Source organism: Letharia columbiana, assembly GCF_014066305.1.
Source record: "Letharia columbiana isolate WasteWater2 chromosome Unknown Sc0000023_s0, whole genome shotgun sequence".
NCBI lineage: Eukaryota > Fungi > Ascomycota > Lecanoromycetes > Lecanorales > Parmeliaceae > Letharia > Letharia columbiana.
This window is the reverse complement of record NW_023501064.1, coordinates 431,916-445,486: the sequence shown is the minus strand read 5'-3', so window position 1 is coordinate 445,486 and position 13,571 is coordinate 431,916. Positions and strand designations below refer to the sequence as shown.

Here is a 13,571-nt window from a genome sequence, read left to right as displayed (position 1 = left end):
GACTGTGGAGCTGGATAAGACCTAAATGCGGAGGACGCTAAGAACTCCGCAAGGAGTTGGCCGTCATCACTGTTACTTGTTTTCTAAGCTACGTCTCTATCAGCAAGAGTTGAACATGGTGTTTCCTTCTGTTTCATGGTCAAGAACGCCTGCAATACACCCCGAAATGAGGTAACCTGTGGGGTCGCCCAGTCCACCAAACGGTGCACAAGATGACTGCCCCGTCCGCGTCCGCGTCCGCTGAGGCTCCGCATGGCGCTGCGCCTACTACACCAGCTTTGGCAAATGGAAAAGCCAGTGCAGCACCTCCCAAGGTTACTGGCGAAAATACTGTGGAGCTCGACAAGATCGCTCCGCCTGAAGACAAGCTACCGCTCCACGAGGATATCATGCAGCTTGCAAGACTGGGAGAGATAGGCCCCATCCAAACTCTCTGCGAGACTGGGAAGTTCAATGCCAGATACAAAGACCAGGAGGGCATCACACCACTGCATGTAAGCTAAGATATATCGACTGATATGACGCGCTATGAGCTTTACTTATAGGCTGACAGTGGGCTGCAATCAACAACCACTATGCGCTCTGTAAATACCTCGTCGAGTCCGGCGCGGAGGTCAATGCAAAAGGCGGCGAGTCGGTTGCTACTCCTACCATGTGGGCTGCACAGCGATGCCATCTCTATGTCGTCAACCTGCTGCTTGAGAATGGCGCAGACCCTCTTCTCACAGATGGGCAGGGTTACAACATGCTTCATCTAGCAACATTCGACGGCAATGTGTTCCTACTCCTCATACTTCTCCACCAGAACATTCCAATCGATGGACCAGATCCCTCAGGGCATTCATGCTTGATGTGGGCTGCATATAAAGGATACCCTGCTTGTGTGGATTTGTTCCTTCAATGGGGTGCCAGCGTCAACGGTGCAGACGAAAATGGTTTCACCGCGCTACATTGGGCCCTTGTCAAAGGCAATCCAGCCTGTATTCAGAAGCTGATCGAGCACGGTGCTGATCGATTTGTCGAGACCAATGACGGCAAACCCCCTGCAACAGTCGCACAAGAGATGAATTCAAAAGGCGCGTGGCACCGGGCGCTCAAAGAATCTGGCTTCAATCCAGACGGCACCGCGAAACAGCTCCCCTTACCATATGCCTCTCTCCTCAGATCTCGTGTCTTTCTAAACAGGTCCTTCTTCCTCTTCCCTTTTTTCCAGATGTTCATAATCTTCTCTGTGCTCAGCGGGATGCCCATATTCGCAGCTGTACCTATCACTATTTTCTTGGCGTACTCTCTACAGTGGGCTGCTCAGCAAGTGCTGCAGTGGGCGCCCAGCGACATGCAGCATTTACAACGGACGGTAAGCAATCTACAGCTCTCTTGATGTTCAGTGTGGCTAATAAAAGAACCAGCCATACTTAGCGGGTGTTTTTGCGGCTACCTTGTTTTGGGTTGGTGTACGTTGGTTCACGACCGTGTTGATGGGTAGGTTGAGTGGTGCCTCAATCTTAGCCAAGCTAACAATTTCAGCTACATATTCATCTCATCCTGTTTTCAATCTACTTTTCGTTTTCAGCTATGGACTTTGTGCATACTTCTATACATACAGCATGATCGAAGATCCTGGCTACGTGCCGAAGCTTGGAAGTCGCGCCCAGCAAAAAGCAGTTATTGACGAATTATTGAGCTTGTGGAAATTCGATGACCAGAACTTCTGTGTATCCTGCATGGTCAGGAGGCCCCTTAGGAGTAAGCACTGCAAAAGATGTGGCCGTTGCGTGGCGAAACACGATCAGTATGTCTCTGGAAATAAGTCAATAGGGCAGGCTGACCATCCAAAGCCATTGCCCATGGATTCACAATTGTGTTGGGGCAAACAACCAACGGCACTTCCTAGTGTACATAATTGCGCTGGAGGCCGGCATGGTCTTCTTCATTCGCCTTGCAATATACCGTAAGTGCTTCATTGCCAACTTCCTCTCCTAGATAAAAGCTGACGTATCCAAGATATTCAAGACTTTCCTCAACCCAAAAAGACGCAGTGCAACATTCTCTCTGAAAGCATTTGTCGATACACATTGCGTGATACTTTCACTGTAGTTGTTACCATCTGGACATGTTTGCAAATGTTGTGGGTCACCATGCTATTGGCCGTACAGATGGTGCAAGTGGCAAGAGCACAGACCACCTACGAGAGTATGCGGGGCCACATGCATCACGGCACACAAGCCTCTCAAGCCATTACGTCTGCGTTGACTACTGGCAGTACAAGCCTGGAGGGTGCCCAATTATCTAATGCGGGTATAGGCCCCAATCCTACAATTCCTTCAGACCGGCATCAGCACAAGGAGGGGTGCTTTTCACAGTGGAAGAAGCTCCTAGGCTTCGACACCTTTGTAGCCACTGCTATTGGAGGCTCAGAAGCAGGCAGCGGGTCAAGGAGACGGGGTAACCCCTACTCGAGGGGGATCCTCACGAATTGCAAGGACTTCTGGTGCGATCCAGCTCCGTACTTTGGAAAACGAGAGACCGGGGCCGCAATGCTGGATGGAGAAGCGGTCAACTACACTAGGATGTATGAAACGCCTTCAAGGATGAAGTTGCGCAGGGCGCGGCGGGATGAGGACGGTGGCACGTATCATAGTGTAGGCAGCGAAGATGCCGTTTGATCATTTGTACAAAGCATTTCAACTCTGTAGCAATCTCATGCAAAGAACTGATCTAGTAGTTGGCGATTAAGCTAGAAACAATCTAATGGTGCATACTTGACATATCCTAGGCTACCTTACTCCACCCTCGCCAAGAAACGCTCTACTCTCGAACTTCTTTCCCAAACCGTCATCCAACCAAAAACACCAGTTCGTCTCATGTTGTCCAGCACACAGTCTTTTCGACTGCTGGAGCTGTTTCAAGGCGCTCGGGAACTCCGGTCTGCTTTGACCGAGCTGCCTGCGAGGCTAACATGGATTCTCGAGCAAGCACTGTAGATCTTCTTGTGTTGGGCAGAGAATCTCCGCTGTCAAGATTGCTGGTTGCTTCGAGGAGTGATCCATAGCGTTCGCTTCCCATCTTGGCTTATCTTGGGAAACATGGACGAAGCTCGAGTGAAGGCCTTCCGCGCTTTGAAGCCGCCGTGCGTGGAACTTAGTCAAGTGGCCTTGCGGTACAAGGGCAAGAAAGCTACCACGAAAGATATCATCAACTCCCTAGAGAGCCTTCACGAGACCATTAAAAGCATCAGCGGTCAAGGCAATGCTCTAGACTCCAAGCTGGCTGATTATGTCTTCTTCCCCCTTTCGCACATCTTTGGCGACAGCAAAAACTTGCCAGTCCGAGCTATAGAAGTCGCCCTACAATGCCTACAGATTCTCATCTCGCAGGGCTGGGGGAATCAGCTATTATCTGAATTGGGCAAACAGCTATTGATCCTGCTGTGCTTTTTGGCTGGAGGAAGTGCTACGGACACGAAAGTCAAGGATGTCAACGAGGAGCTTTCCGCAACCGCTTTCGAGTGCTTGAGCAGTCTCTTCCAGGCTTCGAATGGCGCTGGTCTCGGTGCCAACTCCGTCGATTCAAGGAATATCCCCATCCTAGGTCATACTGTTACGGTTATGCTTGATGGTGTCACAGACGGACCCTCGGTCAGTGTAAGATTGTCTGCTTTGAATGCGTTAGACTCTTTGGTCATTGGTATCACAGATGAAGAGGCCCTCAAGGGCATCTTTCCAGGAATAGTATCGTCGTTGACCAAGGTGCTGTCGTCTAAAAGTGGCTCAAAGCCGTCTTACAAGGTTCTTACTACGAGCCTTGGAATCCTGACAACTATCATTTGCAAAGTCATTGATAATGGTAAAATTGATGATGATTCTAGCAACGTTCAACAAGGTCATGCGATGACCACCAGACGCAGCAAGGGTGAGACGGGATCTTGGGCTACAGCTACATCAGCCCAGTTAAGAATGGCTCTCGCCAACATCTTGCCATTACGGTATCATGACAGATCAGAGGTGCAAGAAGCACTTATGCAGCTATGCACTTCGATTATACAGCAGTGCAGCATATCACTATTGCAGTCTATCCCAATGTTGACCGAAACACTTGTGGCGCTTTGCAGCCATTCTCGTGATGGGGCCGCTGTCTTCAACCTTGGTAGCATCTTCGCTACCAACGGCGGTCTACTTGACATAATCAAAAGCTCATTGCACGACTGGATTGTGGCTTTACCCAGAGTCATGCAATCGAATGACGACACCAAGAAGAAAAGAACCATTGAGCAAATTTCCACAGCATTCAAACTCCTCGAAAGTCATGATATGAGCCTTGAAGTCTTGAATGATTCGATGGCTGTCAACTTACGTGCGAGTGTGTCTGCCGCTATCCAGGCGTCCCCAAGGGCACATCTTGTTTCAGAAAGTAGCCTCGAAGTCTCACAATTGATACAGTCCGCCAATACCGGTTCGAGATCAGCGATGATTTTTCAGCCTGTGCTTTTCAGTGAGTCGAGCAGTCGTCCAACAATGGTCGGGCTCCAAATGCTGGCCGCCCAACTCCAGGATACGCCAATGTCCACCGGGTTCCAGCAAGACATTGTCAATACTCTGAGAACCACATCTGGAGAAGAGCAGCTAGCTGGGCTCTGGCTGTCGCTGCAGCTCTTGAATCGTCCATCAGCAGAATCAGCAATGGTTGATCAATATCTGAATCTCCCGCCTGGCCAGGATTCGCAAGACTTGCTGCTAGACGATGTTTACTCCTTTTCACTGGACGTATTATCAAAATCCACGTTCGAGGATGAGGATCGCTGGAAACTCCAGGCACTTGGCCTCGAAGCCGTAGCCATGCAAGCCCGCAGCCAAAAAGAAGATTTTCGCCCTGAGCTGGTTGACGCTCTCTACCCGATTCTTGAGCGACTTGGATCAAATAATGCAGCTCTTCAACAGCACGCCATAACATGTCTTAATACCGTCTCCACCGTCTGCGATTACCCGAATTCTGCCTCCTTGATCATCGACAACGCCGACTACCTCGTTAATGCTGTGACCCTCAAACTAAATACCTTTGACATCAGCCCTCAAGCACCCCAAGTCCTAGTCATGATGGTCCGATTGTGCGGTTCGGCGCTGATACCCTACCTCGACGACTTAGTTGAGTCAATTTTCTCCATTCTCGCCTGCTACCACGGCTATCCCAAACTAGTTGAATCGCTCTTCTCCGTTCTCAACGCCATCGTTGAAGAAGCTGCCAAATCATCTACGCGGGCCATCAAGTCGAGCATTGACACCACAACCCGACCAAGAGTCTACAAGCCATCCACTATAGCAGACATCGCTTCATTCCTTAGCTCAAACTTAGTACACACCAACCACCCACTCTCAGCGCCGGCGTCCCCTCCGTCTCCAAATTCATTTAAATCATCTCTATCGCAAAAGGACTTCGAGCCACTGGGAGAACCGGATCATTCACCAGAAGTCCCAGCAGATCCTCCCGCCCCGGCCCCTTCAAAGACCTACACTCTCCTAACCTCTATTACCAATTTGGCACCTTCTCACCTGACCACTCCTTCGCCTCCCCTCCGCACACACATACTCAACCTCCTCACCACTGCTCTCCCGGTCCTGGCTTCCAATACCGATACATTCCTGCCCATAGCAGCGCAACTCTTCTCCTCTATCACTGCCCGCCTTTATGATCACGAAGCGTACACAACCCTTGCAGCAGCTAATGCACTAGCTACGCTATGTGAATGCGCAGGAGACTTTCTGTTTACCAGAGTGGAAGAAGAGTGGGACAAACTGCTTGGATTGTATAAGAGAGTAGAAAGGGAGATGAGAGAGGAAAACCGAATCTACAGCAAAGGAAAGGGGAAAGTGCCTCGGGGGATGAAGTGGAGGGTCTGGGACGGTGTGATCCATTTGCTGCTTCTGGTGGTGGGGGATGTGGGGGTTAACGAGGATATGGAGGATGGAGCCTTCGAGGCGCTTGGAGGTTTGGCAGGGGAAAGGAAAGACGTAAGAAGCGTCCTCGAAGGTTTGAATGCAGATGCGCTTTGGTTGGTCGAGGAGAAAGCGAGGAGGAACAATGGTGGGGTGAAGCTGGAGAAGCCGGTGAAGCTGCAGGGGATAGTGGGGTGGGAGTTCGCTGATGTGGACTTATGACAACGGACCCACAGACCCTCTGGCTTCCTCACTCCAAAATGCTCATCCCCAGCGTCTTCCCCTTAGCAGTCTCGCTTCAATTGTGCAACTACATCCTTGCAGCACCAAATCTACCACACCGCTCCAGCACCGCTCTCCCCCAGCGATCTCAACGCTAACATCACACCGCCATTCTTCAAAAAATGTTACTCTCTCCAGTATACTCGGGTACGTCTCCCCCAGAAAACAACCAAACAGGAACATTACTCAAACACACCCAGCGCAACCCCTCCCCAACATCCATACACCTACCACGTCCTCGGCAACAACTTCCACCTCCTTTTCAATTCCTATGACGGTTTCCCGGATCGCAATGAAACCGCTGTTTAATTATTAGTAAGAAAGCATCGACGAATCCATCACCAACACAGCCGTTGTTCATTTGGCCCAGCGCATCATCGTGATGTCCAAACTGGACCACGGTGAACGGTATACGTGCGGCGGGTTGGAATCGAATATCATTGCGCTCGCTTTGGGGAAGACGCAAGGGTACATTGCTTTCAGCCTCTTTGGTTTCTTTCACAAGAAAAAGGGATCAAGGTCTCGAGGCAAGTACATAGCTGTCTTTTGACCTTGGGAGAACGAACTACGGTTGGCGAGGTTTTGGGGAAGCCGTGATTGGGATGAAGAGGTTCACGCAGCTCTATGAGGGGATTGATTGTCTAATCGATACATTCAGGGAACGATAAGTGGACGAGATTGGGAAGCATGAGATTCCGAGTTGGATTTCGAACGGGAGGAGGGGCAGCGTGGAGTACATAGAGCCAGGGTCAGATGCGTAGACAGTCACATGAGCAGCCAGCCGCATAAGGACTTGGGGTCACTTTGTATCCCCCCATCATGTGAAGGGCAAGATGAGCCGGGATCTTTTATTTGGATGTAGTTCGCGCTCAATATCATAGGAGTATTAAAGATTGAGCAGAGCAGACAAAATTGTCACAAGAGTGGAGTGATTGCAGCAACGAAAAGACGACACACGACCCGATTTAAGCCAGAGAGAAGCAGAAGCAGCCAGAGCAGCGAGGAAGTCCCTTGAATAAAGCTTTTACTCCTCCTCGGATTCCTCCTCATCGCTTTCAGCAGTATTGAGCCATTCCAAGAACGGCTCAGCGGACTTGCGGACCTTTTTGCTGGTGGCGAGGTCGACGTATTTTTTGCTAGCCTTGGAGCCCCAATTCTTGAGCACGCCCTCGGAGATGAGGTCCTGCTGGTAGAAGGCGAGTAGTATCTTGGGGACCTGAGGGACAAGCTTGGGGTGCTCATTGCCGACGAAACGTTCGGTGCCACCTAGGAAGGCTTTTTCGTGACGCTCGGAGGTGATCATCTACTACAAGTCAATAACGCAGCGAGTAGCTAGACTAAAGAAAACGGACGAACCTTCTTGAGCATGCTGGCACGAGTAGGGATCTGTTCGACGATGGAATCATCAAAGATGGTCTGAGCAAGCACAGTCAAAGTCTTGTGCTTGGTCTCGATTCCCAGCTCTTTGGCCTTGATGTAGATGTCAACGTCCTCTACGTCCTTGACACCGCCTGTCTTTGATTGAGCGGTGCTGATGACCCAGCTTCCAAGTTGATCGTAGGCGCTGTTGCCACCTCCCTCGCCGTCGCCTTCTTCGTCGTCACCATCAAGTGTGAGCGTCTGCTTGAAGTCATCGGGTAGCTCTTGAGCGCGAGCTTTGACAGCGGCCTCGGAGACATCCACGGTCCATTGGTCATCCTTAGTATCCGATCCATTCAAGTCTTTGGCTTCGGCGTTGATGCGACGGGTAAGCTCATCGTCGCTTCCAGCTTCCAATGCAAGGTCTCCGTCTTCAGCGTCGGCATTGTCAGAATTGCTACCGTCGGGAGATGCATGTCCATTTCCATTCTGGTCGGCATCGCCGTTCTCTTTGGCCATGGCTCGGCGTGCTTTCTTCTCAGCCTTGTCCTTTTTGCCTTTCCTTGGCTGGGTCTTGAGGATGAAGGAGCTGAGCTTGAGACGAAGGTCTACGTCGGAGCGTCGGCCACAGGCCTTGCAATCCAGCGTGATATGTCCATCCTTGATCTTGACTTCCGTCTCCGGGTTCTTACACATCTTGCAGAGAACAAATTTGTTGATGAAGCCGTCTAGATAATCCTGCAGCTTGGAAGCTTCATGCGCACCGTTGATGATCCAACGGTCATCGGCAGGATTGGTATTGGTTTGAGCACCAAGCTCGAAACCGAAATACTTGATGACGTCTGAAATGATGTTAGCGAGGTATCTCCTACTCAGAGACGGCAGGGTGCGTACAAGACGGTGGTCGCGCCAACGACTGAGCGACACTGCTCAGATTGACGATGACAGTCTTGATACCGTTGCCTTTGCCCTCGATCTTGGACTGAAGACGTTCCATCTTGTAGCGATAGAAGGGGTCGGCGACATCCTGTCGTGGAGGTTAGCATACCACGACCGGGTCCTGGAAGGCAAGGATTACTGACCCGACGAATGTTAAGGGTAGCCATGATTGCGGTGAAGCGTGTTCTTTTTTAGTAAAAATGCAAATAGGAAGCCGAGCACGAAAGTACAGTATGACCACGGAACAATGCCAACAGAGACATGCAGAGATCCAGGCCGCTCATGGAAGATGGCGCGAATTTGTACAAGACGGGTTTTGCGATTGCTGGGAATTACCCGTTGGATCTTGCGTAGAGGCTACAAGGTTTCCGCGGTATAGGAAATGGTTGCAGCGTGAGCGGCGGATGGTTTCTGAAGGCGTTAGAGCACGAATACATAGACAGCCGTGTAATTGCTGGTGGTGACTCTGTTTTGTAGGAATTAGATGCGTGCAATTTCCGGGACTGCACTGAGTTGGTTGCAGACGGGTCTGGCTTGATGATGGAGGAGCTTTGCTGAGAGAGTTGTTGCCTGCTAATGTTTGAAAGTTGAGTCTGATGATTTTGATGGTGTTGTGGTTGGAGGGAGAAGGGATCAGAGGGAGAGAAAATAAAGAAGAAGAGAGAGAAAGAGAGAGAGAAAGGCAAAGGTAAGAAAAAGTCTCGGCGAGGTCAGCCGAGGGCTAGCGTGACATGTGGTCCAGCGTCTCAAGCCTGCAACAACAATTGAATGAACGCATGATTCCTGCACCTTTCCTGCCCTACAACTAGCTGCTGTTTACTTTATCATTTCTTCCTCTTCTTCATTTCTTCATTTCTACCTTGACATGACCATCACTCCAACAGTTGAATAACTATGTAAGTTGCAAGATTATACAGTACTCTACTCTACTCTACTCTACTCTACAAGCGGCTTACAGGAGGATTGTCTCCGGCTTTACCGACCTCCATGAAACCCTTCTTGACACTTGAGACCTCGTCTTCTATTTTTACATCATTCCCACATTAAACATTTTTACCAATCAAATTGTCATCGCTCAGCGCTCAAGGGGGTTTGACAGTGTTCGCTGTTATGTAATTTTCCTACATTGCCCAATTAATGAGAAGGCGCGCAAAAGAACCGAACCATTCTGACCCGGGTTTGGTAGATAGTAAAGGAATGAAAGATGAATGTTCCTCCTGTGCTCCCGAGTGTATTTGCTTGATGTGAACCGTCTGGACATGGCCATCGATTACTCCCTCTACCTGGTTACGGACTCCACTCAGGCAATCCTTGGAGACAAGGATCTTGCTTCCGTGGTTGAGGCAGCTGTTGAGGGCGGTGTTACCGTCGTGCAATATCGAGATAAGAAAAGCGAGACCGCTGATCTGATTCGCATGGGAAAGCGACTCCGTGCCATCACAAAGAAACACAACGTTCCCTTACTTATCAATGACGACGTCGGTGTTGCTCAGGCCGTTGGTGCGGATGGAGTGCACCTCGGTCAGGAGGACATGGACTTGGGAACAGCTCAAAGGATCCTAGGTCCCGACGCCATCATCGGTGTGACAGCCAACAATCTTTCCGAAGCTGTGGTAGCAGCGAGCGGAGGTGCCTCATATTTGGGGATCGGAACTGTATACGCGACGCCCACGAAGGAAAACACCAAATCAATTATAGGCACCGCTGGGGTCAAAAGGATTCTGGATCGCCTGTCCACAATGGATATGGCGATATCTACGGTTGCAATAGGAGGGCTTAATGACTCGAACGTGCAGCGTGTGATGTTCCAATCCAAAGCACCAAGCAAAGGACTTGACGGAGTAGCGGTGGTAAGTGCCATCATAGCCGCACAAGATCCAAAAGCAGCAGCAGCTGGATTGAGGTCTTCGATAGGCAAAGTCCCTGTCTCCATGAGCCCTAATGCGGGTGAGCACCAGAATGTCGAAACGCTGTTGAGCCAGATCCCCCGCATCGTCAAAGAATTGGGCGTCAAGTCCCCCTTGTGCCACAACATGACCAACTTAGTAGTCCAGAACTTCGCAGCAAATGTGGCTCTGTGTATCGGCGCAAGTCCCATTATGGCAAACTACGGCGAAGAAGCTAAGGATCTGGCCGGACTGGGCGGTGCACTGGTCGTCAACATGGGCACTGTCACACCAGATGGCTTGACCAACTACATTTCAGCAATCCGCGCGTACAATGAAGTTGAAGGCCCTGTCCTGTTTGATCCCGTCGGTGCAGGAGCCACGGCCGTCCGCCGGCAGTCCGTCAAGACGCTCATGAGTAATGGCTATTTCGACCTCATCAAGGGCAACGAAAACGAGATTACAACGGTTCTTGGAGAAAGCTTGGTGCAGCAAAAAGGTGTCGACATGGGCGCTAGCACCACTGATGAGTCTGCCAAGGCCCAATTGGTGAAGAAGTTGGCCGCAAGAGAACGAAATGTCGTTCTCATGACGGGGAAGACGGACTATCTGAGTGACGGCGAAAGAACGTACGCAATTAAGAATGGACATGACTATCTCGGCAATATAACCGGCAGTGGCTGCACGCTGGGTACCACGATAGCAGCGTTCCTCGCTGTGCACAAAGGGGATAAGTTGCTTGCCGCCCTGGCAGGTATCCTGATGTATGAGATCGCGGCTGAGCAGGCTGGAGAGAGGGAAGACGTTAAGGGGCCTGGTACTTTTGTACCTGCGTTCCTGGACCAGCTGTATAGGATTGCTCAGAGCGCATCAAAGGATGATTCTGAATGGCTTCGGGCCGCGAACATTGAGAAGTTCAGTGTCTGAACCCTCGAGCCTGGGCCTCCAACATGAGGAGGGATCTGGCTTCTGGCCACATTCCCTTCCACCTCTGTCTAGCTCATTCCATGTATAGTCCACTGCTCGTATGTACACACGATCTTCTACAAAAGCCCTTTGCGCTCATTTGCAGCGATCATAACGTACATCCATAGCAGGCTCAAGATGCCTCCACCAATCTCAGTCTCGCAACTGTACACGCCATTCGTCATGTCTTGCCCATCCGCCTTCTCACCCCCTCTCCCTCTCAAGCATACAAACCTCAAACTCGACCCCTCCCTCCCTCCTCACCCCACCCACCCCTTCCTCCCCAACCCACCTCTCCAACTCCTCCGTAGACCTCCTAACCCATCCCCCCCCGGGCCCACCCCCCCCGCCCTCCCCTGTCCCGTCTCCCCCAACCTCGTCCCCGACCGGCAGCACCCCGTTCGGGAAGAACACGTCGCACTCCCACTCCCCCCTCAGCCTCGTCCACAGGATCCTCTCGCAAGACTCCATCTCCAGCGCCCGCCGATAGACCTCCGCCCCCCCGATCACAAAGACCCTCCCCAGCCGCACGGCCTCCGCTTCTCCCACACCACCGTCCCCGTCCAGCCGCCGCCGCTCCTCCTCCCCTTCCCGTCCCCCCGGCGGACCCGGATACGCATCCCGCAACCGCCTCAACCCCTCCTCGATCCCGCCGACCCCCAAAACCCCCTCGCCCTCCGGCAAACCCAACCCCCGGACATCCCTCGTCAGGACCACGTTGACCCTGCCCTTCAACGGGCGCGCCTTGGGCGGCAGACTCTCCCACGTCTTGCGGCCCATGATGACGGCATTGCGGCTCTCCTTTGCCGCTTCGCGGCCCGTGGAGGTGTGGGGCTGGGGAGGAGGAGGGGGAGGGGAAGGTCGAAGGTGCGGGGGAGGAGGACGTTTGGTGACGCGGGCGAAGAAGGCGAGGTCGGGTTTCAGGGGCGGCCAGGGGAGGGTGCCGCGGAGACCGATGCCGAGGGAGGGGGTGGTGGCTACGATGAGGGTGAGTGGGGGGGGGGGGGGGGGCATGGAGGTGGGAGAGGGGGGCATGGTTAGGTTTTGGGAGGAAAGAGGAGGCGGTGGTGTTTGATAAATGTATGTTGAGAAAGTTGACCGTGGCATTTTTTGACTCTTGGATATCCAATTCTATGAATGACTCAGCCCGTTCGTTCCTCACCCTCTTTTCCAACCCCTCTACCGTCTCCATCGCTCCCGGTCGGCTCTTGATTCGACCCCGTGGCCTCCGCTCCGTCGCCGCCCCGCAACCTGCTCAATCCCGCCGCCACCTTCACCGCCGCAGCTTCCGCCCTCGTCTCCGCCTCGCTGCTCCCCACCGTCTGCAGTTTGCCAAACAGCCACGCTTCCTTGAGTATCCGTGTCAGGGACAGGATGTCCTCTGCGGCCCGGATCTGGGGACGGAATACTGTCAGGACACTTCCCACATGCACTGAAAAAGGGGGCGCATGGACCGTAGAAGCGGGCAACAGTCATGTAGGCTTCATCGTTTGTGAAGCCGTTGGGGGCAATAGGAAGATTGTAGATATCGTACCAATGCCGACGTCTCGACCTCCATCTGATAGGCCCCCACGGCGGTGGCATTGCGATCTTGCTTGCCGTCCTACACACTCCACCACACGTCAGCCTTCCATATATTCTGGACCGTCCCCCTCCTTGCTGCAGTGAGGCAACACGGACGGATTCAAACGCAATGATGTTCTCGAAACGGCGCAGGAGCTGCGCTACGTCTGCGGAGGCACGGTCTACCGGCGTTAGCGATTTGCACCGGAAAAGCTGCAGAGAGGATGACGGAAGGAAAAGCAGCGTGTTGGGGGGGGGGGGGGGGGAAAGTAGATACCAAGGAGAGCACCAGAGGTGCATTGGTTCGGATCCATGCACACAGGATTGCTGGTCGTGGTAGTCAAGTGGAGAGGACAGTCGTAGAAATCATGCCTGAAAGAATATCCCGCATGATATTGAAAGTTGCACGAGGCTGGCGGCGGCAGGAATATGTAAGAGGGAGGATGCGAACCTCAATACTCAGCTACAGGAGATCGATCATCGAGGCGTACAGGTCATGGCATCACCAGAAGTCTCGGAGAGGACATTCGTTCTCAATGGCTCGTTGATAGCTATTCATGCTAATCTAGAACGTGACCCTACTCGGTCTAAGGACCATGAGGATTGTGTCGTCACCAGTCGCCGGCAAGCATATCCTCTTGTACAG

General features: G+C 52.2%; 6 protein-coding genes across 6 annotated transcripts; 3 read left to right on the top strand and 3 right to left on the bottom strand.

Moving 5' to 3' along the window:
• Positions 1-212: 212 nt before the first annotated feature.
• Positions 213-2,666, top strand: HO173_007250 (uncharacterized protein; the record flags this gene model as incomplete). Its single annotated transcript, XM_037309154.1, has 6 exons — positions 213-494; positions 554-1,357; positions 1,410-1,482; positions 1,528-1,792; positions 1,839-1,951; positions 2,005-2,666. The coding sequence occupies 6 exons, from the start codon at positions 213-215 to the stop codon at positions 2,664-2,666; spliced, it is 2,199 nt and encodes a 732-aa protein (XP_037164015.1).
• Positions 2,667-2,862: 196 nt separating this feature from the next.
• HO173_007249 (uncharacterized protein) lies at positions 2,863-3,066 on the bottom strand (the record flags this gene model as incomplete). Its single annotated transcript, XM_037309153.1, has 1 exon — positions 2,863-3,066. The coding sequence occupies one exon, from the start codon at positions 3,064-3,066 to the stop codon at positions 2,863-2,865; it is 204 nt and encodes a 67-aa protein (XP_037164014.1).
• A 20-nt stretch (positions 3,067-3,086) lies between these two features.
• Positions 3,087-6,152, top strand: HO173_007248 (uncharacterized protein; the record flags this gene model as incomplete). Its single annotated transcript, XM_037309152.1, has 1 exon — positions 3,087-6,152. The coding sequence occupies one exon, from the start codon at positions 3,087-3,089 to the stop codon at positions 6,150-6,152; it is 3,066 nt and encodes a 1,021-aa protein (XP_037164013.1).
• A 1,084-nt stretch (positions 6,153-7,236) lies between these two features.
• On the bottom strand, positions 7,237-8,677 carry HO173_007247 (uncharacterized protein; the record flags this gene model as incomplete). Its single annotated transcript, XM_037309151.1, has 4 exons — positions 7,237-7,515; positions 7,569-8,413; positions 8,466-8,598; positions 8,654-8,677. 4 exons carry the CDS (start codon positions 8,675-8,677, stop codon positions 7,237-7,239), a joined length of 1,281 nt encoding a protein of 426 aa, XP_037164012.1.
• Positions 8,678-9,718: 1,041 nt separating this feature from the next.
• Positions 9,719-11,323, top strand: HO173_007246 (uncharacterized protein; the record flags this gene model as incomplete). The annotated part of the gene is made up of 1 exon (XM_037309150.1): positions 9,719-11,323. One exon carries the CDS (start codon positions 9,719-9,721, stop codon positions 11,321-11,323), a length of 1,605 nt encoding a protein of 534 aa, XP_037164011.1.
• Positions 11,324-11,566: 243 nt separating this feature from the next.
• Positions 11,567-13,239, bottom strand: HO173_007245 (uncharacterized protein; the record flags this gene model as incomplete). Its single annotated transcript, XM_037309149.1, has 5 exons — positions 11,567-12,339; positions 12,525-12,756; positions 12,897-12,965; positions 13,043-13,107; positions 13,203-13,239. The coding sequence occupies 5 exons, from the start codon at positions 13,237-13,239 to the stop codon at positions 11,567-11,569; spliced, it is 1,176 nt and encodes a 391-aa protein (XP_037164010.1).
• Positions 13,240-13,571: the final 332 nt, after the last annotated feature.